A 24,751-nucleotide genomic window follows, 5' to 3' on the forward strand; every position below is an offset into this window, starting at 1 on the left:
AGTCTCCTTCCACTTGGCCTCCAAGTGCCACTGCAGAAGGCCATCGGTCACCATCATCGGTGTGTTGGATCTACCAGGCTTGTGGAGATGTCTCAGACAACCCATTGTGCCTGGAAACAGCACCAGATGCATAAGTTTAAGGCACCCAAGTCAGTGCCTTGGTGATGTGGCATCTTTAAATGAAGCAGCCAGCTTTCACACATCTGCTATGCTATTCCCCTCACTGTTAGTTGCTACTAAAGGATTTGGAAAATGATGCTCTGAAGACTGTTGAGACTACCAAACTGCACAAAGGAAATGACAGCCCCAATGTTAAAGAACTCCTAATGCATTTTTAATCCAATCTTCTCCACATGTGCACCACACAAGACTTGACCTCCCACATAATACATTTAATTGTGCTCCATTTACACTCAATGAAACTTTGTGATACTGTTTTGCAATACTAATTCTTCCAAGGCTGGAGGATTTGACAAACAGCAGGGCTAAGGAATGATACAAAGAGAAAGGTGTCTGGGGCTCATCCCCGGCACGAACGGAGTTACAGCTGTTCTCGGTGGTGTGGTACTCACTGAGCTCCCATTAGTTTGTGGGATTCTCATTTGCTGTAGGCATGTAATTCTTGGGAAAAGTTCTAGATGGAAAAGTTGCTCTCAGCACAGATTTCAACACCACTGTGCTTTAACTCTGTCTCTCTTTCTTTGGCATTGAGACTCACACCCAGGTCTGTGTGCTGAAAAAGCAGTTTTATTAGTGCCTGGCAGTCAGAATTTGGATCTGTTCAAGTGTAAACAAAATCCAGGAAGAAAGTTTGAAAATCATCTGTGAGTGCAGAGGGAAAATTGTGGTTGTACAGCGGGAAGTATGACTGTTTGTTCTAGAAACAACCAGGAAAACCGAAGACCAGGAATGTCTGTACTTCTGTAGCCCGTCCCACAGAGAAAATGGAATCAGCAGAATGAAACCCAGGCGTGTCTTGTTTGGTGCTGGCTATTTCAGATAAGAAGGTAAGCTTTCAAAGCTTTTGGGTGTTCACGCAGAACTCTGAGCTTAATGCCAGCCTTTTTTCTTCCCCTCCTGAGGAATGACACGTCGGAATTCGGGGGGACAACGAGGTGCGTGTAGCACAGAGCAGTTAGGTTATAAGCACACAGATGGTGGCTGAAGGCTCTGCCTTTTTTCTTTACCTCCTGACACACCCCTGGCTTTATGGAAGTTACGCAATATGCACACCCACCAGTTATGTTTTATTGCTTAATTACTTCTAGGGAACAAACGAAGGCTCCCACACTCATCTCAACTTGGGGATGGAGTTGAGAAAACAGCATTTTTGGCCGTTTCTACATGTGGTGTGAAATATGACTTAAATGTTTTGGGGAAGAAAAGCACTACAAATATAGGCTAACAAAACAAGATACATACATACAGTAGCACATATTATAAAGCACATAGGGAGTGTTGGCCAATACAAGAGCCAGGCAAGCTTCCCCCAGGCCTCTAATTTTTTTTTTTTTTAAATTGATTACTCAAGCCATGCAGTAGCCTTTCTCTTATCATGTCAATCATGCAAATGCACCATTTGAAATCCTGGTAAATAAATCTTTCTCCACCAGGTATACTAGAATTTACTATAAATTTAAGCTATGCTTAAAGTAAGATGCAAGCAAACAAAACTGGTAAGCAGGAAGAAAAGTACCACAAATGCAGTTCAGCTGACATTCACAACTGCACTGAAAACCAAACCAGAGCTACTTAAGCACAGTGGAAACAGAGACATTTAAGTGTATTACCAATGCAGCTGCTACACTGTCAGCACAGACCAGAGACCGAAATTCGAGCAAAGGTAGAACTCCTTATTAGACCCAACAGTGCAGCTTCAGCAGAAGGAACACACACAGAGAAGCCTTCAGGAAGACAAGCTTTTTTACAGCCATCTCTATCAGCTTCTGCATAGTTTTGGTCCACTGAGATGGAACAGATGTATCAGTTATAACAGATAACTAGAGTCAGAAGATTCCAGGTTTTATCTGTCATTTTCTGACGGTATCAGTTTAACCTGCTGCCCTCTACAACTGGCTTTTTTTTGTTTTGTTTCAGTTTCCTTTTCTTAAGAAGCTGGAACAACGCTTCCCTACTCCATAAGGGTTTGTCTCTTCTTGAGAAATGAACTATTATTTCCCTGAGATGCATTTATCGAAAACAGAATCTCTTAACATGAAATTCACAGTTCCAGTCTGTGCAAAATCACAAACGGGGACAGCCTTATTTTGTATTTCAAATAGTCTTTGACATGTGAAATACTACTTTGGCATAGTGAAAATGCAAGAGCAAAAAGTGGTTTTGCCTTCCCTGCTGCTTTTTATTGGAGGTTGAACCATTACTCTACTTTACAGATCAGGAAACTGAGGCGGACAGAAGTCACTTGTCACTACTAACTGAAATATTAAGTCAAAGCCTTCCCCGTATTTATCAACTCTGAAAACAGCTCTCAAACCCAATCCCATTTAGTGCTATGCTGTTAAGGAGTGATGCAGCTGCAAAGACAACCCAGTGAACGCTTCGGTTCAGCAAAATACTGGGCATGTGAGCACGGGGGTTAAAGTTCAGAAGTGCAGGTACCACCTAAATAAAACCTAAAGGTGAGAGAGGGACAGGTCACAAGTGGGTTGTGGGAGCTGGAGAGCGATAAAAAGTCCTGACCCACAAAACTCAAGATTCTGAAGCAGGTCAGGATGTGCTCCTGAGCACTGCCTCTGCAGCCTGCAGGGGCAAAGGGAGCAAGCAGCTCAGTAAATGAAACAACGTGTATTTTATGGAAGTTATGCAACAGCTATACTGTAGCTCCATCGGAAACAATGGTAATTACACACCTCTCATATCATCTTCGGATAACACTGTAATTAGGATGTGTCATCACTCTAGCCGTGATTAAAATAATTACCGTAAAAAGTCCCTTGTAAGTAGCATTTACTGTTCCGGTTTCCAAACACGTAGAGGATTATTATTTCTTTTTGAGGCATAATTGCTTTCTCTGTTCACAACTTTTCTCAGCGCTGTTTCCCCAGCCACCTTCCACTTTTACACGGCCATAGGATGTTGTAGCAAAACGAACTCGTGCAAAAACACTTACAGCTCTTCCAAGTAGGGAAAGTTCTTGAACGCATCCTCTGGTAGCCTGGTGATGTTGTTCATGCTGACATCCCTGTGGAAGAAGAAACAGAGATTTGTCAGCAAACGGTAAGAGATTTTCACACTCTAGGAAAAAAAAGTGGTGGAGGTGGTCTGATAACAAACAGAAGCTTTCAAGCATCAAACTCCAATAACTTTCTAGAAATATTCAAGCCAAATTTTCAAAGGCTAGTAACTTAAGACTCCAGTCCCAGCAAAAAAAAAAAAACAAACCAAACCTTTATCATGAGGTGTTGATAAAAATGTTTTCTGCTAACAAAAAGACCAGAAGCCTACGGGGTACGCATGCATGGTAGAGTCAATATGGTGCTGTTATCCCCAGCACTGATTTTCACCAACTTCCACATGCACACAATTTCAACACATGGTTAAGGCCGCTCTAAAACCACAGCATATGAGAAAAAAACTTTAAAGATTATAGCCACCCAGCATTCAGATTTTCACCCCGCAATGCCTTCATTTAAAAAACAACACACAAAAATAAATTGGGACATGCATTGGGACTCAAACAGCTCCTGACAAACAGCTTTTGGAACAGAAACATGTCCCAGCTCCACCACTGTCCTTTTTTTCCTTTTCCTTCCTACTAAACCTATAGGCGTCCTCAAGGTAATAGCTTTAAGCAGATTTCACTCACAGGCCATGAGCAGAGGCAGGCCAGCAGCAAGTGCTTACATGATAGGTATGCAGACCTGTTCAGCTTTCTGCTTTCCAAATGAGGAATAAGTGGCAAACTTGGTGCCGTCACCTCAGTTCACATCTATGCAACCATCACAGATAATCTCCTCCTAAAGCAAACCATTACTCAGTATAAGAAGTAGCACAAAACCAATTCAGCTCGATAATTAAACTAATAACTGCCTAATAACAATTCAGGAAACAACACTAGTTCTTACTTTATACTTTGCTACTTCTTTGTTTAAGCATAAATTCAGTGAGTTTAAGGAGAGTCAGTGATGCTCCTTGGTACTGCTGTCACTGGAAAGCACTTCACAGATGGACACATTGCAGCTTGTCAAGGACTCTGCATGCAACACACGGTGCCTCTTAGGACAGAAGCACGCAATCCCATCCATCTGAAAGCAACATCCCTGAAGTTCCTAGAGCCAGAAAGGTCCAATCTTCGGAAGCATCCCAGGCAATCCTCAAAAGAGTTGATGGAAATCACGTAGACATCTTGCATGGCTGGCGTCCAAATTCTACGTAATTTCAGCTTTCTTTGGGATGCGAAATTAGCAAAGAATGCTTTGTCTGTAGCTCCAAGCGTTAGCACCTATCATTTCAGCACAGTAGACTCTCTGGACATAAGCACTAATCAGAACACCTTAACAATGAAGATTTGAGAAGCATCGTCAATATTCACAAACTCTAATCTCATTTTCAGCAAAATTGCATTTCTAACAAAAAGATGCATCGTGATTCCAAACTCAGTACTACGATATGAACGTTCAGGGTGTACCTACCCCACTGCTCTGATGCAAAGCTGGTTTTATTACCAAGTTGCCTCAAACAGAAGCGACAGCAGCAGACAGGTAGCAGGGGCACACTAGGGTTTGTTCTTTGGGGACTGCTCTGCACGTAATAGCAGAGCAACTGTTAAAAAACCCTGCTTACCCTGACGCTTAGTGGTACATTTGAAGCTCAACTACGCATCTTAAAGGCGGTGGGTTTGCACCCCAGACTTGCTGCTGGGATAGGAGCTCCCCAGCACACCACACTGCGGGCCCAACGCCGCTGGCGGCGCGGCCAGGCAGAGCTGCAGCTCCCAGCAGTTAGCCATTAACTCGGCTTATCTGTACGGAGGAGCTGCGCAAATCCCTGCTCTCTTACCACCTTCGGCTGGGGCAGGTCAGGGCGTGATCAGGCACGGAGCTGGCACCGAAACTGCAACAATGAGCAGCCCAAGGTGGCAATGCGTTGCACAACATAAAGCTGCACGGAGGGGATGGCATGAATCACGGCCCTATCGTTGCAATTAGTTTCGCCATTTCAGGCAGAAGAGATTAACAGCAGTAAACAGCCTGCTTCTCCCTCCGACAGCACTACTGCTGGGTGGCTGAGCCATCAACCAGGCTCGCACGTGGACAACAGCTGCGGCCTACCCTGCAAGTTTCAGTCTTCTTTCCGGACAAGGCAAACAGAAAGAAGGATGAACCACAAGCATCTTGCAGAAACCTACCGGGCAATATTGTTTCATTCTCCCAGGTACAGCACAGCCTGATTTCTCCCGCCTGGCAAAGCTACAGCAACTCCCACTAATGAGCACAGAGCAGGAGAACAGTGCTGGAGTGCCTGAACTAAGGGACATCTACCCGCAGTAGCCAGCGACTGAAAAGGAAAACCTCGGCCAAAGCCAGCCACAATGGGCCGCTTAAAAAATAAACTTGAAATACTTCTGTGCTCCCCTATGCTTCACGAGTGGCTAACTTTTTTGTCCCTCCACCTATCTTTTGTGAGCCTTAGAAGGAGAAAGGGAAGGAGGGAGAGGAGTGTTTGTTGAAGGAAAGAAGATCGTGTTTCAACAAGGCACCTTTAAAATCCTATAAAATACTCCCTCTGAGCAAGCTTAACCTGTTTGCTGATAGATAATAGCATGTAATACTGCAGGCTCCATTCAGTCTTTTCCAAGTTCTGGGCCCTCTGCCACTGAGCTATTTAATTATAACACTTACAAAATGATTTAAGTAGAGTTATCTATATTTGAATAAAGCCCTCCCACCTACTTGTACAAAAACAATTAGGTAAAAGGTCCTACTCTTATGTAAAATTCCCCAGGTAGTAACACTGATCTAGCTTCAGTAGTAATAGGAAAAGCTACAGTTGTTAGTATTTTTTAAAAACTCAAACATTAAATAAGCCAGATTACTGAAAATGTAATACAACACAGTGCTGGAAAACACTCAGCAACAGTGCGTTGTCCATTACCACAGGGAACATGAAAATCACAATAATGGTTCCTGTCCCCCTTTTTAGACAGTCAAAGAACTGCTGGTCCGATACGCAGCTGTATGGCAGTGGTCATCACTTGGAACAGAATCCAGGTTAAGTCCAGCCAACAAAGCTTCAGAAAAGGACACTAATGCTCCGAGGGCACAAGCCAGTGCAAGTCCCAAAAGTGCTTCTCTTACGACCTCGTTACTGCCAGTCACGCACCTCTACCAGCAATCAAATAACAGCAAAATTCAAACATGACAACAGAAGAACAGTTCTGGCTGCACAAGGTCTCACAGGAGAGCTGTGCACACTCCGTACTGGATTCTTTCCTCCGGGACAGCATCAGTGCTTGCTGCATCCACAGTGATGGGTCAGGAGCTCCACAGACACACAGCGGGCTGGAGCAGAAGCCGAGCCAAGTGAACCAGGCTGGTTCAAGCAGCGCTGCGGGGCTCAGCGTTGAACCCCTTGCAGGAACGTGCTCACAGGATGAAAACCAACTTATACACAACCAAATCATATCCCAGCAGGCAGTCGCAGCGGAGACCAACAGCTGAACTCCACCTCAGCTTCAGAGTTACTTTCCCATTCGGCCAATTCCTTCAGGATAGATATAAAAACTCTCAGGGGACAAAGCAAGTCAGTTTACATTAACAGTGTCCCACATCTTAATCATATTTGGTATGTAATGAAAGTGCAGAAAGCCTGGAGGGTCAGCAGTTAAATTTTAATTAAATTCATTCAATTAAAAAGAGAAAACGTCGGGCTTTTTTTTGTTGTTGTTGTTTTCCTGTATATCCCTGATAACAAGAAGCTAACAATTACTTTCCAGAAGCGTTACTTCACAGACACCACACTGAACACTAATTGCCCAGACTGTGAATTCCATTAATGCAACTACAATATGTGGATCTATTATATGCAGGCATGCCAGCCCCAGCAGCTAAAAAATCACAAATGCCAAGGCAAACAAACATCAAGAAAAGGAAAGATGATGCCCACAGAAAAGCCTACACTTGGAAAGTGACCTTGCAGCAGCGTCTGAATTTCAAAAATGGTGATGTGACACGTTAAAAAATTTATTTCTTACCTTTTAGACATAACAGAATAGAATCATATAATCGTTAAGGTTGGAAAAGATCACTAAGATCATCAAGTCCAACCATCAGCCCATCCCTACCATGCCCGCTGACCATGTCCCTCGGTGCCACATCTTCATGGTTCTTGAACACCTCCCAGGATGGCAACACCACACATTTCTCACTGCAAGGTTTGCTCACCTCGACCCGTGCCATTAGTTAACAAGCATAAAGTAACGGCACACAGATGGCCCAGTGTTTGGCACTGAGCTTAAAACTTGTATTCCCCAGCTTCTGATGAGGGCTAGGTAGGGGTCAGCCCAATTACCAATGGGCCAGGGCAGCTACCCCATATCCTCCCATTCTTACTGCCAGGCCCCAGCACAGTTTTCTCCTTCCAGACTTCATTTACCACTTCTTTTAATTAGAAAAAATGTTTGGAACAAGTGTTTTGAATTACAATAGATGTTATTCCTCATTAATCTTAAATATGGTCTTATTGCCCATGAAATGGCCACAGACCTCCAGTGCTTGAAAAGCCCAGAAACATTTTCTGGACGCATAACTTAATTTTGCACTCACAATAAGCATATCAGTCATGCAATTTATGCAAATGTTTCCTTTTCCACTTCTAAGAAACATTCTTGTAAGAAAGGAAATATCCAAATACTTCAAGGCTTAGTCAACCTCTTCCCTGACCAAGGCATTAACGCTGCTGCATTCCCACCCAGCAAACACACCACTGCTTCCTACAGACCCACTGCACCTTATCACCTTTTGTTTGCACTGCAGCACGAAGCCAGGAGCACGGTTCAGGTTCAACGTGTCACCCTGACTGGCTCTGGACAAACACTTGGCTGCAGACACTCCTTGCCTGCAAGGTTTGCTGCTCACCTGAGCATTCAGCCACTCGAGAAGTTTCCTAGGCAATGCTCACTTGTGGATGAAGCACGTAAGATTCTTCCTCAGGGAGCCATTGCCATTCAGAACAGCCACAAATCCTGGCTCGAGAGGGGGCCAAGGCACACCGCAGCTTTAAGAAATGAGGTACACGGAGCCCTGCTTCAGGAAAAATACCTCAAATGCATATGCATTCTGTTGATGCCAGTCAGCCTTGGGCATTTTGCTGAAGCAGGACCTAAAACATTTTCACTGACAGCCACAGAAAGGCTAAAAAATGCCAGACAGGTCTGTTCCTGCAACAGAAGCAACATTCCCCTCTTTCCCCACCATATTTGTCCTTCCTTCTTCTCATGTCACATCAACCTGTTTTTTTCCTCCAACATGATGTCTTAGCTTTCTTTCAGACACAGTAACTAGCTCTAATGTACCCTATTCATGTGTCAGTCAAGCCATCATCAAGATACTGGAGGGAACAATACTTGTATGCAAAGACCTATTTTGGACTGGTATTTGAGTCACAGTGGGCCAGCCATTAAGCAATCACACGTAGGATTAATGGTCTCTGTTGACACATGGTGTGGAATTAACCAAGAGAGCTCCAATGAGTTATTGCTAAAGGGATCACAGCCCGGAATTGAAATACAGCTCGAGTTCCTGTGCTCCGCCATTCACTTCTTAAGAGCCACAGGTTTGGTGTGGGATTGGGGCTGAAGGAAGAGCTTATTTTCAGCTGGAGAGAGAAACAAAATGCCTTTCGGTGTAAGAGTATTTCCCTTACAGATGTAGAAATTATTTAAAGCAGAGTAAAATGACACATCATTCAGGTTTTGGTATTTGCTTACTCTCTGACCCGGGGAGCGAGCACAAAAACTGGCCGTGACTGCATCAGGCACAGCAGACAAACAGCCTAAGGGTACATCTGTGCTGAGACACTCTTCACACACCCACAGGTATCTGTTACAGGATGGGACCAAGTGGCCCTCGGGAGGCTGTGAAGAAGTGTTGGTGGAGCAGAACAGGAGCTGGCACCTTCCACATCCAGGTCCATGCGGGATCTTGCGCGTCACGCTGCCACCCCAGCTCTGGGCATGGAAGCTTCCACGTGATTCTATCAAAGCACTCTCTGACTTCCAAGTTCTTAAAAGCCATGAAGTACAGACCATCATTGACATCCAAGGCAGCTGGGATTCTGCGCTCGCCTTAGTGCAGACTTGCATCCAAACTATTCTTAACAACCAGCACTTGCTGGCAAAACTGGAGATGATCTGTAGAAGCCAGCTGAGGTGACCAGAAGGAATTTTCAATCCATAAGCCTCCACGCACAAATCTGACAGTGCAGCCTTGTCGTGGGGGAGAAGAGAAGACAGCAACAGGTTGTATGCTTTAGGCTACAACCTATGGCACCCCCAGGGTGCAGTTACACCCTATTTGCTGACAAAGAAAGCTGACTTGTGTTCCACTGTGTAATTGCTTATAGGCAGCATGCTGTAATCAGATCATTAAGAAAAATCAGACCAATCATCTGGATATAAATAATAACCCTTCTGCTTTCTGTCCTCCCTACAGGAAGGAGGGAAGGTACTAAAGAAGGCAATGAGGACTTGACAACTAAAGAAGACACAACACACAGCTACATCATCAACAAAATCAACACCAAATTCCCTAAAGAGTTTGACAAAAAGACATTTGTCGTGCCTTAAGTAAATGAAGTTTAACACCATGCTTGCAGCCCACCTCAAACAGGGTGGTATTGGCATCTGAGTTTCACAGTAAACCATCAACATTACAACCCCATGCATCTCTATTTTCATTCATGAGTTAAGTCAGTCCCAGGTTAGGGACATGTCAGAGTTTTAATTTAAGGCTAAATCCAATACAGACACTCCACACATGTGACAAGGTCAATGTTATGTACACAGCTATTGAGGGAACTCTCAAGCATTTTTCCCCTCATCAAAAGCTTTTGTGAGCAACCGCTGCTGAAGTATTAACGACAGCACCAATCTATGTAACCTAACCAGCTTAGTAAAGCCCATCTTGCTTTCTTTTTCCTCCCCACCTCCCTTCTCACGCCCCTGCTCCTCAGCCACAAACACCCACAACACGCTGAGCTCCACGCACAGCTCCAAGGGCAATTCCAAGCAGCTTCAACGCCTCCGAGGACCCAGAGAGCCAGGCTCACCCTTTGGACTCCAGTGCAGCACATCCCGCTCCTCCTAGCAACGGCCCTACAACAAACAGTGCCAGCCCAGCGCTGCTGGAGGAGCTGGCAGCCTCTGGCCACAGCCCCGACCAGGCACCACCAACTCTCAAGAAGACGGGGATACAGCTATGGATGTTTCTGACAGAGCCCAGCACTTAAAATCACCACCAGAAACGCAGCACTATCCTTTTACATGCATACACGTATGGAAGTCTTCTGCTTTCGCTTCATCGTTTTGCTCTGTTAAGGAGCACGTGAACGGCTGCAAATTCAGCTGCACAAAAAAGCCAACTTCAGTAACTCCAAGTATTTTGAATTTTACTCGTTTTCTGCTGGTTTATTTTGGTCTGCTCGTCTGTCCCACCCAATGTTTAGAAAGCAACTCGAGCCTCAGAGCTCTGGGTAAGCCCGACATTTTTAGGAGACCAAAGCAAAAAAAGGCAAAACAAAATTAGCGTATGAACACAGTCACTGATAGGATTAAGTCAGAACAGAAAATATAAACATTTCAACCAGACCAAACCTATAGACAACAGTGCCAACCTTTGGGGATTTTTTTCACTTGCATAACACACATAACTTGGATGCAACTAAAAATTATTTCTGGCAAAAAAAACAACAACAAAAACAAGCTTTTTCTGCAGCTCTATAATTATCTATATGCTGTGGGAAAACAAAAAGCACACAGTGCTGCTTTCTAGTGTCAAAATAGATTTCATGGCAGCACCTGGAACTGCCTTTATAGAACTAAATGTGCTTTCACATGGCACTTTCTGAGGCATCTCGAGCTGGCTAATGACAAACAAGCTACTCAGTTTTTGCTAAGATGCAAAACGTAGGGTTTGGTAATTCTTAGTCGTCAGCTACGGCATAGCATTTTAACAGGAAAGTAATTCCCAATTTGAGTTAAAGGCTTTCCACCATGCTGAGTTATGCTGGTTTCAGCTACATTCCTCTTTTTGATCCGAGACGTATGGCCAAGTCCACTGCGCACAGCAAAATACAGCAGTCATTCACGTCCACCCTTACCTCCCAAGGAGCCTTAGACACTAACCTAAAGGAGAGCCACACGAAATGCCTGCCAGGACACTCTCAGAGATCAGCTACAGGTTCAGCTGGTCAGCCCTTTCACTGCCAGCACATCTGCGTGTGCTGCCATCACTGCACGAACAACTTCAGAGCACTGCTCACACACAGTTCATGTTCTCAGCAGCTTGGCAGAGCTGGGGCCCTGCCCTGAAAGCAGCTGACGGATGACAAATATATATATATACATACACACATGCACACACTATCATTATAAACCATGGCTAAATGCAGACTTTGGGTGGCTAGAGAAGGGGCCCCCACTGCCACCCTACTGCAATCACCAGCAGGCCTGCTGAGCAACTAAGATGGATTTTGGCATAACAAACCTCAGTGGATGAACTGTGAACGAGACATGGCTTCTTTATCTACAACTGCCCCAAACCGGAGCAAAGGTCTCCAGGATCAACACAGTTGCAAGCCCAGTTCATCATCAGCCAAACCTTTTCATTCACATTCACCTAAAAGCATAGGTTCCAACAACGATATTGGAGGAGAAAGTAAAAACAAGGGTGTAGGAAAGGCCATTATAACATTCTGGACTAACTGATGGCGATGTGGGAGAGGAGGCTGCAAGTTCCCAGCTCAAAGATGCTTCCTGACGTCCCTAAATCTTGCAGTTGTGGGCTGTCTGCTAGCTGCAAATGTCATTCTGCAGCTATATCACAGAGCAGCTAAGCGTGGTCTGACGACCATAACAGGGTTAACGCACACTGCAAACCAATGAATAAAATAAAATACACACCCTACAGTTAATTTGTTTTAAAGGGAAAGAAAAAAAAAAAGAAAGAAACTAAAAAGATCCTACTCTGTCACACAACCTGAGTACACTGCTAGCGCAGGGAACCCAGCCATTTAGGCAGTCCTACTCCAAGCCAGCATATTCACTGTAGTTTTCAATAAACATCTACACAAGTCACTGGAGGGGAAAAAAAAATAAAAAAAATCTGTTTTCTTTCATACAATTCCACAAAACTAACTGTCATCACAACCATCCTTGTGGCAGAAAAGTCCATATTTGCCCGCAGTTAAATCCGTCTGCAGCTGCCCTGTGGAAAAGACAGCCAATAATTGGCTTCTTTCACCTCTGTTAACCACGAACAAAAGTGTCATTCAGCTCCCAAATGGACAGAAGGCACCAATGGATGGGCAGCTAGCTGAGCCAATGGGCTGGAATAACAATAACCCTGCAGCATTTTCTTTTTCCTTTTGTTTAGTCTTTCAAAGCCCTTAATTAAGACCCTCACAAAGCACCCCTACAGGCTCCTTTCAATGAGGCATTACACGCCTGTTTTCTTGTATTTAAGGAAGAAAAGTAACAGGGATTTCTGAAACACATTAAGCAGTATACACAATTTCCACGTATTCACCACCGAAATACTGTTACATTTCAGCTTTTAAATATTATCGGCAATAAAAGACAAGTTGGAGTTTGCTGTGTCCCCTCTTTGCTGTAGGTTCCTTGCTATTTTAAGGTAAAAAACACCAACAGCATGCAGTCGGCCATTGATGTGCCAGAAGGGCACGGGGCTCATCCAGCCCCACGGCGGGCAGACAGACGGAACGGATGGACAGACGGACGGACACGGCCAGACAGCCCTGGCGGTCCCAGCACGGGCTGAAAATCGCACTTCTCTACACTCAGGTAGGCTCTGCTGGCTGGAGGGGCCTCTCCAATGGTCAGCCTGCAATGCACGTGGAGGTCTTCAGCGTGACAAGGCCAGCAGGACCTCCTGAAAGCACATGGTGCTCCTGGGCTTTGGCTGCGCCTCAGCAACGGCAGCCTCTCTGCTTCCTCTTGGCTGCTGTTTGTTTTACACTAACCCAAGAGCCAGCTGCTTGTGCCCGTATTTACACAGCCCAGGAAGCAACTTGCCTTTCAGGAACCGTCCTCCAACGTTAGGCACCAAAATCCCTCTGAGTCTTCACCGAGACGGCCGAATTAATGGCCAACAAATACCCAATGGCTGTCACACAGCTTTCTTGCTTCCTCCTGCTACACAGAAATAGGATGTAGGTCTGCAACAAGGTAAGAAAAAAAAGAAAGGGGATTGGAAATATATGCATTATTGAACTCCAAGTGTATATTTTCAGGAAGCCTGTCCACCAGGACTTGTTACAGCAGTGATCTTGCTGGAATTTCAACGTTGATCAAGCAGGAATTTGCTCTCAAGATGATATATAAGAAGTAATTTAAATTTCAGAAACGAACATAAAGCATCATCCTAGGTATGTCTGGTGTTATTAGATACAATCCAAACTCACACTGTGCCAATACAAATATCCCAACGAGAGCACCTGACAAAAGACCCTTCAAAACAAACTCCCAAACCACACAGAATCACACAATCGTTTTGAGTTAGAAGGAACCCTTAAAGGTTGTCTGGCCCAACTGCAAGAAACAGGGACACCTACAGCTCCATAAGGTGCCCAGAGCTCCGTCCTGCAGCACCTTGCACGTCTCCAAGGACAGAGCATCCGCTGCCTCTAGGAAACCTGCGACAGTGTCTCACAACCCCCTACTGTAAAAAAAACTGCTTCTTTATGCCCAACCTAAATCTCCCCTCTTATTTTGAAACCGCTTCCCCTTGTCCTATCACAACAGAACCCAAGTTACACTAGAAGCAACAAATGCCACTGTTATAATATAGTGTAAAAAAGCAAAACAAGACTCAACTCCTCCCTCCCATGCCCAAAAAAGCCCCAGGCCCAGCCACTCAAAGGGGAAGACCTGTCTCTCACTAGTGCACGGCCCAGCACTCAATACTGATGGCTCTCACAACTGTGACCTAAAAGCATAAAATAACACGGCCTGCTCTGCCAGCACAGTGGCTGCACAGGCTGGTGGAGGACTGCTCCTCCGTGCCCGTGTTCCCAGCAGAATGAGCTGCATCAGCACACAAGGTGTCCTGCTGGCACAGCATCTGCCCAGCTTGCTTGGTTAGGAGTCACATCCCAGATGGAACAGTTGTGCTAAACAAATTCAGCAGAAGAGCTCTGGGCCTTCTGGATTCTCCCCTGATACGAAGGAAAGAGAATAATGCTTAACATTGCTGACACAAGAATCTAAGAACACTTAGTGTGTTTTCCAGTTTCTCAAAAGAAAATTCTTAAATCTGAATGAAATCTTTCACAGGAACTCTGACAAAATCGAATCTGATAGCTGTTGCTTGCCATTATAGATAAACGAGGCCAAAGAAGCACTTGTTATGAGCAATCTTATTGAAAAGGTCAAGTTCTTCCTTCAGTCTCTTCAGCACTCACATGACTACACTATTTAAACCTAAGTAGATTTTTATCACCAGACGTCAAGAGAAAAACAGCATACTTAATGCAAATCCAACATCACAAGTATTTACATGAAAACCAAAGACCTACCACATGAACTATCTAGCCCACACTCTTTGCAACAGAGATTAAGGCTTGTCAAGTTTAATCACGTACACGAGATCAATTCTTTATATAAACACATCTAATGCACTTGCGATGGAAAAGCAGGAGACCCACGGAAGGCAATCTAAGTGATCTACCTGCATTTCCAGCCTGCCTGGCTGTGCGCCCTCCTGGCAGCACGCATTTTGATTACCAACAAGAAAACTGGACTTGGGATCCTCTGTTTCCTCAGCTACCTCCACACAAAAACACACGGCTACGCACACTTTATACACACTTTTCCAATACCATCTCTCTCGTTTTGCCTGTAAACAACCATCAGGATATAACAACGGCAGCTTAATGGAAAGTCATACATAACACTGTCACATTCAAAGCACTTGATCTTTCCCACATATATGAAGATAGTCCATTTTATAAACGCATTTGCTCTGTAATTAATAATAAAGTTAAATAACTTATCCTAATACAGGCACCATCTATCCCAGGGATCCAACACAAACTGAACTTTTTATCACAAAATAGTTGTGTACAGTTACACGGCATAGAAGGCAGCATTCCCATCCCTTTGATATATCAGATGATATATTTTGTTTAGCACACAGATTAATATAAGTTGCAGAAGACAAAGCTGCTAGAATTAATTCTGCACTTCCCCCCCTACCTTAATGATTCTTCTCTAACTATTACTGCCTTAAAATAAAAAGATTTTAAGGAAGAAATATCCAATGATAAAAAAAAAAAATCAGAAAGATGTAATCCTGAGAAATTTCCACCAAATTAAATATGTACTTATTTGCTATCACAGGAGCAATCAGTCTGGCAATACTGCATCACATTCATCTCATATGGAGTCACGCTCTTTTGACGTTTAAATAGTATATGACTAAACAGCAGTTGCTTGTAAAAAGAAATGGCTGAATTAATGGAAGTTATTTACTAATTTATATTTCCTTTTACCTGAATCACCTCACATGCAGCACGAGAATGAGGTGCAGAGCAGTGCTTTTCTTCTAAGTACCTACTGCCTTTATTTAAGTGAGAAATTTGGTAGTTCTATACACCTAGCAGCGCACTGAAGCTTAACATGAAATGTAAAAGGTATAAATTATGTTTCCAGGACAGTTTCAGGCACTGCTGTGTTTGGAATTGCTTACTGAGCAATGCTGTTTCTCCAAACAGACTAACGTGCAGAAGGGTAAAGGGCAGTGAGGGTAATTATTGGAAGGAAATCTCTCCCTAGGCCAGAAAAGAATAATTAAGCTTGTGCATGTTAAATCACATAGGGGAAGTTAACAATGAAGTAATCAAGTATAAACGACAGTAAGGCCTATCCACAATTCTCTTGAAGGGAAATTAATGCAGCAAGGTTGTTTCAGCAACACAACCATGGCATCCCCAAACTGCATTCATACTCTGTATAAACGCATACGCTTCCCCTAGACACACACACACACACACACACACACACACACACACACACACACACACACACACTCTCACCCCCCAGAGAAAGCACGCAGTAACCCAGTAATTAAATGAGTGTGCTGAAACCCAGAGCAGCTAAACTGCATTCTGCAAGCCCAGATCCAACATAGTTTACTTATTGCTCATTAATCTCTCCACAGATAGCATCTTTTCAACAGTTAAAAAATGCTTAAAATACACCTGAGATTTTCAGCAGTGGAGGTGCTCACCGTGCTTCCACCATTACATGGAGGAAACCATCTTGTTCAAATGGCTTTAACAGAAGAGAACAGGTGAGACGAGCTACTTGCCTAGCCCTTCCTCAGAAGCCTTGGGCTGTTGTGCAGAAACCCAAGGAAAGTCATTTGCACAACCCTGAGAAGATGGTGAAGCTGCAACAGCATCTCCTCCTTCTACACGAGTTGCATATCTGGGGCAGAGAGCCTTTCTAAGGCACAAGCAATGCCTTTTTGCTGGCAAGGCAGCACCAGAAGAGCATTTGTTTGCCTTTTTAATTACACAAACACTCAGTTATTATTTGCTGAAGCTTCTTGGATGTCCTACATACATTCCCTGAAAATTAACTGGGTGCTAAGTGCTTTTAAAACAAAAAGCACACATGGAGCATGCACTCCTTCACAATTCAGGGAGCGACAGGGAAATTCATATTCAGCTCATACCTGTTGAAGACAGGCAAGCTGGAGAACACACGTAACCCTCAACACCACAACACTAACAGGATGGAAAGAAATAAGAAAGGCTGCCTTATTTAAAAAGGCAGCTAGAGTTTGGAAAGTAAATTTTGGGTGTTTACCATTCAAGAGATCCACATAGGCAAGCACATACCACGTTTTGTCAGGAGCAATATTTACTGCTCCAAGGTTGTGGGAAAAAGCTCAACGTACAGCTGCACTCTCACCAAACAGGGAACTTCATGCTGGGGAGAGCAGTGTGTAGACATTCCTAACTGCGTGTTCTCCACGAGCATAACTGAAGCTCACGGAGGAAGATGATTTCACACTGCCCAAGCAATCACAACTTGCACATGGCATCCCTCAGACATCAACAGGACACCGAACCCTCAGAGCTGCAAATAATGGCATTAAAGAGGACATTTTTGACGTTCCTGTTATCATTCCATTTTCTGTTGCTGATGGCACCAAATCAACCGAGACTCAGTGATGTGCTTTGCCTGAAAGAACTGTGGGATGAAGTCAGTTAGACAAAAATCCAGAGTATTTAGATACATGCATCAACCCAACGTGCATTACGGTATTCTTCCCAGCCATGTGATCGATTCATTACCAGGGCACAAAAAAATTGTCTTGTGCGAATGAAGAGACAGCAACAGTACGGGCAGTCCTACTCTCAAGCAGGAATTCTGACACACTGTTGTTTAAACAAAAGTCTTCTCTTCCAAACACACTTCAGATTTATTTTACTGGCACGACTGCTCAGGAGAGATTCTAAAAAGGAAACGTCGGCTTTGCAGCGCAATTGCAGAGGCTGAAGCCATGAACGACTGCTGTTTATTATCCTCAAAACCCTACTTAAAATTCCTAACTGCACATTTCTGGCCCGGAGACCAGGGTTTTGTGGGAAAGATGGTAAAAAACAAACAAACAGATCAACAAACTCCTTGAAACTTCTGGAAAAGAGATTTCGAGCAAGAGTAAGTCAGTTCTGAATAGGTCACCACTTGAAGCTGGGTATTCAAGAAATTTAGTCTCCACTGAACACTCAGCACAGCGCCAGCAGATTTGCCCTTGGAAAAGACATGGATTTTCTACTCCTAGCAAGAGCCACACTAGTTCTGTAAAATATTAACAGTTTGGTCAATATTAGCAAATCCATTTTACTACTTTTTTTTTTTTCCCTCCCCCTTCTTAAACCTAAGCGTTCCAATTAGAATCATAGAATCAAATAATTATTTTTACATGATCCGATAGCGACAGGACAAGGAGGAATGGCTTTAAACTACACGTGGGGAGGCTGAGGTTAGACTTTGGGCAGAAATTCCTCACTTGGAAGGTGCTGAGGTCCTGGCACTGCTGCCCAGAAGCTGTAGGCACTCAAGCCTTGGAGGTGCCCAATGCCAGGCACATGGAGCCCTGGGCACCCTGAGCTAGGGGGGTTGAAGCTCCGTGATCTTAAAGATCCTTTCCAACTGTAAGCCACGCTATGATTCTATATATAAAAAAAGAAGATAGCTCCTTGCAAGCTTTTATAACAAGAGAGAGCCAAGCGAAGGCTGGACGCAGCAGCTCTGCCAAGGAGCAGACCCTGTGTGCTGCCTGCAAAGACAGGACTGAAGTATCCCATATGTTTTCCTTGTAGTAACAGCCCTATTGAAAGCACGGCCATGCCGCTCTCCCCGCTGAGGCACTGGGTCAGGCTATTCATGTGCAACTGTGCACATGTCAAGGAGGTAATGGGAAAACTCCCCCCCCCCCCCCAAAAAAAAAAACAACAAACCCAACACACATTTTCACAGGACAAGGTTATAAAATGCATGACCATGTTTTCAGCATCATTAAGCCAAATTAAACAGGTTTAGGCCTCCCCTGCATACTTCAGAAATTGCACATCCATTTATGATTCATTGTTAATTGTGCACCATTTAAAAGTCCAAACACATTTTCTCCAAGCTTTCGGAGTGAAGATAGTCCATGTGAGACCCAGCACTCCTCCAGGATTGGTCGGGGGAGAGAAAAGGAGGAGGTACAGTGCTTACTAAAGTCCTCATATTTGAATAAGAAAATGCTGCGAGTACAGCTGTTCGCTGCAAGGACCTGATTTTTCAGGGCACCCTTCACAACTTCTCAAATTCTTTCCATTTTTTCCTCAAGGAAAAGAATTAGCACTTCTTTCCTTACCAGAAGGCAGCACCTTCTGTACAGCTTCTGCAGACCACATATGGGTGGTTTGAGGCTCCTCCCGCATTCTTAACCCAGGGCTTGCAGGAATAAGATGCTGAGTTTTAAAGAGTTTCTTATGTCTCATAATAGCTTGGGCTCTTTTTTTTATTTTAATCCCGAACAAAATCACCTTCAATACTTTAAAGCAAGAGGTTTAATTAGATGTGTAATTATCGATATTAGACTTGAACAACAACAAAACCTATTGGTACGCTGAGGATCCCATTTCAACAAGAGAGCTGATAATGCCTCGTAGGAATGATCTTGTGTCATACCAGCAGACATCCAGCTCTGCCTCCAACTGGCATCACCTGAGAAACAAAAGAAACCTCCTTCTATAGGACAAATGTTTTGCAGTTGTCTTGCCCATTATTTTTGAGATCATGGTTGTAAGAGATACGTATGATGAACAGCACAACTTGATTGCACTGCAAACTTTCTACTTCAGCACAAGGCACTGACAGCAGCACTAACTCAGAACTTTGAAAAACAAGGTCAGCTCTTTTGCCAGGTAGATCACATGCCATTTCTGCATGATTTAATTACACTTTCTGGGCACCAACACATGGTAGATGCTCCCCATTTGAATCCCATTTGAATGAGTGGGAAGGGACCTTTACAGGTCACCTAGTGGGACTGCCCTACAATGCACAGACACCCAAAGCTCCAGCAGGTGCTCAGAGCCCCAACCCTGACCAAACTACCTTGATGTCCACAACTGCACCCAGTTCTGCGCCCACCACCGCTGGCTGCCTCTGAGTCACAAAGGGAACGCTAACAACCGCAGCCACGTTTCCAAAAGGGGGTCCCAAGGGAAGCCAAAAAAACCAATACCACATAACCTGAAATCTCTGTTCAGACAATAATTAGAAAATATCTTATCAAAAAAACTGCAGCAGTATTTGAAAGGCAGGTATGAAATACTACCCTAGAGGATTTCCCTATAGCCAAATCCTGGGTCAGTGCCGCAGCAGATGGTGAGCCAACCAGGTAGGGAGGACAGCCAGGACTTCTAACGTGGGAAATGCTGCTGAAGGCTCTGTTTGCATGGGTCTCCTAACATCTAAACCCTCAGCGCCTGAACTGACGGATTTCTTTTTGCCATGTAGGGATGGTTTCTTCTGTCCTACCCTATCCTGCCAATCCTCTCCCACCTCTGTCACCTATTTCTAGGATGATGCAGATTTCTCCAGTTCTTTCCCCGGCTATTTCAGACCTCCTGTCATCCCCAAAAACCCCCAAACCCACTAAGCTGCAGCCCAAAAACTCAGTCCTCCTAACTGAGCAACGCTGAGGCTAACCAGCCGGCAGCCACCTTGCTGCCTCGCTTATTTGCAAAACAAGCAGCAGGCAAACCTGAGCTGTTTGCAAATTCTCCAGACCATAAACACCACATGAGCTCATGCCCGTTCCCAACATGAGGATGAGCTTCAGGAATGAGCACCAGGGCAGCAGAAAGGAGGAAAGAGCACAAGCAGACATGGGGAGACCCTCACCGAGCTCCCACTCCCTCTGAAAAGGAGGAAGGGTGCTCAACCCTTCTGAAATCCAGGCCAGTAATTTTCTCTGGGTAAATAAGAGCTTGTGTCCTGCAAAATTGCTGGCTTAGATGTAGAATACAAAACAAATAAAGATCCTTGCGGAGGAAGTTTCTTTGGGTTTTGTTTTGTTTTTGAGCCGTTCTACTACAGCTTCCATATTTTCCATCTCAGGCGGAGAGTCACCAGCAAATTCCTCTCGAGAACTGTAGAGCTAATTATTTACCAGCACAAACCTGCTTGCACTGAAGTCCAGTTGTGGTGGTTGTTTTTTTTTCCACGCTACAGACTTATCTCGATATCTGTTCCCCGAGTCACATTTACGAGCCCCTGCCAGTGAGCACCCAAGAAGAAATGACACATGGCTGAAATACGTGACCTCAACGTGCAAAACAAACACCAAATACCTGACAAATCATCTGTTACGGTGGGGCGCCGGGCCTTTTTCTGGGAGGAAGAAAAGGAAAAGAGAGGTAGCAGCCAAACATCAAGTTTGCTGCCAACAGAAAACATTCAAAGGATAAAAATATGCATCAAGCTTCGAAACGGCAACAAATTCCACGGAAGGGTTCCCAGCAAACCAGGGGCCTACAGCACCAGGGCCAGAGGAATACCCAGAGCAGAGACAGAGGGCTGTCTGCAGCCCTTCAGAAATGAGGAATAGGTCAGCTCCATTCCCTGGTTCTGGAAGACAGAATAAGCTTTTTATCACTTGCCAGCGCATCACTGCTATGTTGCACAGGCAAGTGAAAAACTGAACAGAGTAACTGTAAAACCTTCAAACCTCTCATTAGATAAGGCCTTTCTACCTCAGGAGGACAGCAATTAAGCTACATTTTCCAGAGCCCTGGCTGTGTCTGGACAACCTTTCTTCTCGCGTGGCAGCTCTGCTAGACAGCATCCCCTGAGCCTCCTCCAGGTCCTTGCTGTGCAGACTGGACGCCAGGGGATGCAGAGCACAGCAGGTGGGTACCTGGTGTTACAGGAAGACAGCTCACGTCTACCCACTGCCTTTCAGTACCATTCTGCAAATAAAAGTGCCAGGGGACAAAAAAAACAAAAAAAAAAAAAAAAAAGAAAAAGAAACACACTCACTGTGCTGAATCCAAACAGTACCATATAATTTTGCCATTTATACATAAACACAGCAGGAAATTAACTCAAATGTGAGACAGGGGAGGTACTTCTGCACTGCCTATGAACTGAAAAGAAGGCAATCAGCTCTCTGCAGCAGCCAGAACAACCTGCATGACAATGGGGTCAAATAGGACCCTTCCTCAGTGTGACATCTTCATCCCATGAAGCTCTGGAATCACTCAGAGCCGACTGTAGGGTACACAGGGTTATAGAGACCAGCAGATAAGAGGGCTGCTTCATCCTGAACACCCAACCCTGCGGCAAAAGTGGGTAAATGAGATCCAGTGTTCTGGGAGGCAACGAAAGAAGGCAACTCTGGAACACTGACAGTAAAACCGGAGTGTTTAAAACAAAAATGATAACTGTGGGGTCAATTCACAAAAGGACTGTGGGACAGATGGCTGTCCTGCACGCCCCTGGAAGCAGCCAGGCCCATTTCAGATATCCCTGAAGCCATTACCCAGAACTACCTGCTTTCTGTCTCCTGCAGACCACTCACACTATTTTACTTATTAAGCCCAAAACGAAAATTCCAGTTCTCAAAGCAGCACCATGAGCACGCCCCGCTGTGACTTCTTCCCATGAAGATGAATGCGTTCCAGCATACGTGTGTGAAGTGTCAGAGCAAGGCTCAGCAATGTGCTGCACTGACTACAAAAGCCAAGCCACCACCACCTCAGCATTATTGTCCAGGCATATCAGCTCACTGGGTGACAGTTACGTTGCAACCAAGCAGAATCCCAACCTTCATAAGCAGAAAACAGGGCAACTGGTTATTAAGAGCTACATAAACACCTACCTAAATTATACGGAACAAATGGCTGCCCACAGCAGAAGCATCAACTAATTACCCCTGGTCGTGTCCTCCCCACTCCCTCCACATTCCTCCATCCAACCCATCCCCTCCAGACCTTCAGACAGCTCAGATCCAATGCTGCCACACCTATCTTCCAAAATCCCTACACTGAGATGCCTGCCTTCAGCTCTCCTGATTCAAGCCCTGTCTCTCCTGATTTAGAAGCAGAGCTGCTGCTCTGATACCACAATACCCCCGACGTGCTGCCTCGCAGCAACAGCTCTCAATCACCAGTGCCAAAACGCAGCCATATATTTGCACCACTACCACAGAGCACTGTTTGCCAACCTGTTCTGAGCCTGCTGTGCTCAGACCCTGCTGCCATGGCTGTAATCACAACAAGCCCCGTAGCAGCACTAAGGGGATTTCCTAGCATCACCGTGCTGCCAGACACGGAGCACAAAAAGCTTTCTTCTCTACACACCGCTAAGACGCTTTGCCATGACACAGACGTGTCAGCTGGAGGGAGCGATTTGATTTTATTTCTTTCTTTGCACAGCTCTCCTGGGCGCAGCCGGAGCAGGTTCGGAATGGGAAGCAATAGGAAGCTTGCTACTGAGCATTCTGTATGCTGAACTTCCAGCGGCCTTACTACAGGAGTCTGATTGAAGCGCACAGCTATCGCGAAGGCACACCGTTTTTGCGCTGTAAATAAGGGAAAAAGAAAAACAAACAGGGACCAACAGCATCCTTTACGATCAGCACAGCTGGGGAGCGCCTGCTCGGGTTCCAGTCACTCAGAAGCAGCCCTGTGGGAGCTGACCTGCACAGCAACACCAAGTTAAAGCTCTTTGTCAGCACGATCCGCGACGGCTGCCGGCTCTTCGGACGCACCGATTCCATTTCACGAGACAACCCAACAACGCGGGAAGCCGCCAAACCCGGCGCAGCCCAGCGCTTCTCCCAGCAGCAGCTCCGATTCCCCACCTCCAGCAGCGGAACGAGCCTCGCACCGTGAAGCGGAGCCGCGGAGCTCCGGAGGCGCTGCGCTGCCGGCGCCGCGCCCCGCTCCCACCTGCCCCCCTCCGCCCCCCACTTACAGTGCGTGCGTGAAGGCGCTGAGCCCCGGCGGCACCGCGGCCAACCCCCGGCCGGAGCAATCGACTCCTCGATCCCCGTCGCAGCTGCAGGAGGCCGGGCACGGTGGTGGAGAGGCCCCGCCGCTGGGCCCGGCCGAGCTGCCCAGGCCCCAGGCGACGAGGCCGAGCAACGCGAGGCACCGCATCGCCGGGCACCGTACCGCAACGCGGCACGGCCCCGCCGCAAGAAAAAAATAATAATAACAATAAAATAAAAATAAAAGCGACGATTTAAAATAATAATTAAAAAAAGATTATAAAAAATAATAATGATTAAAAAAAAAAAAACTAGCACCGCGGAGGAGGACAAAAAGCTCTCCCGGTCGCCGCCCCGCCCCGCCGCTCCTCAGCGCCGCAGGTAGGGCGCGGGGGCGGCCATGGCCAGCGGACCGCGGGGCGGACGCGGAGCGGAGCGCGGCGCAGCCCGGCTCCCCCCCCCACCCCTCCCGGCCTCAGTCGCTGCGAGCGGCGGCGGCGGCTGCAGCAGCTCTGCGCCCAGCGCCCAGGCGCGTATGCTAACGAGGCGGCCGCCCCCCCGCCGCTATTGGTGGGAAGAGGGCGCGGGGCCGATGAATATGCAAAAAGAGGCGGGGGCGCGGCCAATGGGCGGAGGCGGGCGAGGAGCGGGGCGGGGACTCGGCCTCCCACGGCTCGGCCCCGGCGGCGCGGTGCGGCGGGAGCCGGGCGCCTCAGGCGGTGGCGCGGGAGCCGGGGACACCGCCGTGAGGGCGGCGCCGAGCCGAGCGGACCTCCGGCGACCTGCCGGCCCGCCCGCCCGGCGGTCAGAGCGCGCCCTGCCGCTCCCTCGCATCTCCACGCGGGCTGTGGAGGCGCGGTCGACGCCTCGACACGGAGTGACGCCGCCCCGCCCACAGCTTCCCGCTCTCTCGTTTCTGAGAGAAAGAAGGGAAAGAAGAGCACGCGCGTCCTCAAGCTCTTGGTTGTGCCCTGTGTTTGTACCCAGCGCTG

General features: G+C 46.1%; 1 protein-coding gene across 1 annotated transcript in view; it reads right to left on the bottom strand.

Moving 5' to 3' along the window:
- LGR4 (leucine rich repeat containing G protein-coupled receptor 4) overlaps nucleotides 1-24,218 on the bottom strand; it is a 58,459-nt gene extending 34,241 nt beyond the window's left edge. Inside the window, exons 1-2 of the mRNA XM_052692451.1 lie at nucleotides 23,744-24,218; nucleotides 3,131-3,202 (exon numbers count right to left, since the gene is read on the bottom strand). Coding sequence (XP_052548411.1) covers nucleotides 3,131-3,202; nucleotides 23,744-23,928 — 257 coding nt within the window. The 5' untranslated portion in view covers nucleotides 23,929-24,218. The remainder of the gene's footprint in view (nucleotides 1-3,130; nucleotides 3,203-23,743) is intronic.
- Nucleotides 24,219-24,751: the final 533 nt, after the last annotated feature.

The sequence above is a fragment of the Tympanuchus pallidicinctus genome, unplaced genomic scaffold, assembly GCF_026119805.1.
Source record: "Tympanuchus pallidicinctus isolate F22 unplaced genomic scaffold, pur_lepc_1.0 scaffold3, whole genome shotgun sequence".
In the NCBI taxonomy this organism is placed as follows: Eukaryota; Metazoa; Chordata; class Aves; order Galliformes; family Phasianidae; genus Tympanuchus; species Tympanuchus pallidicinctus.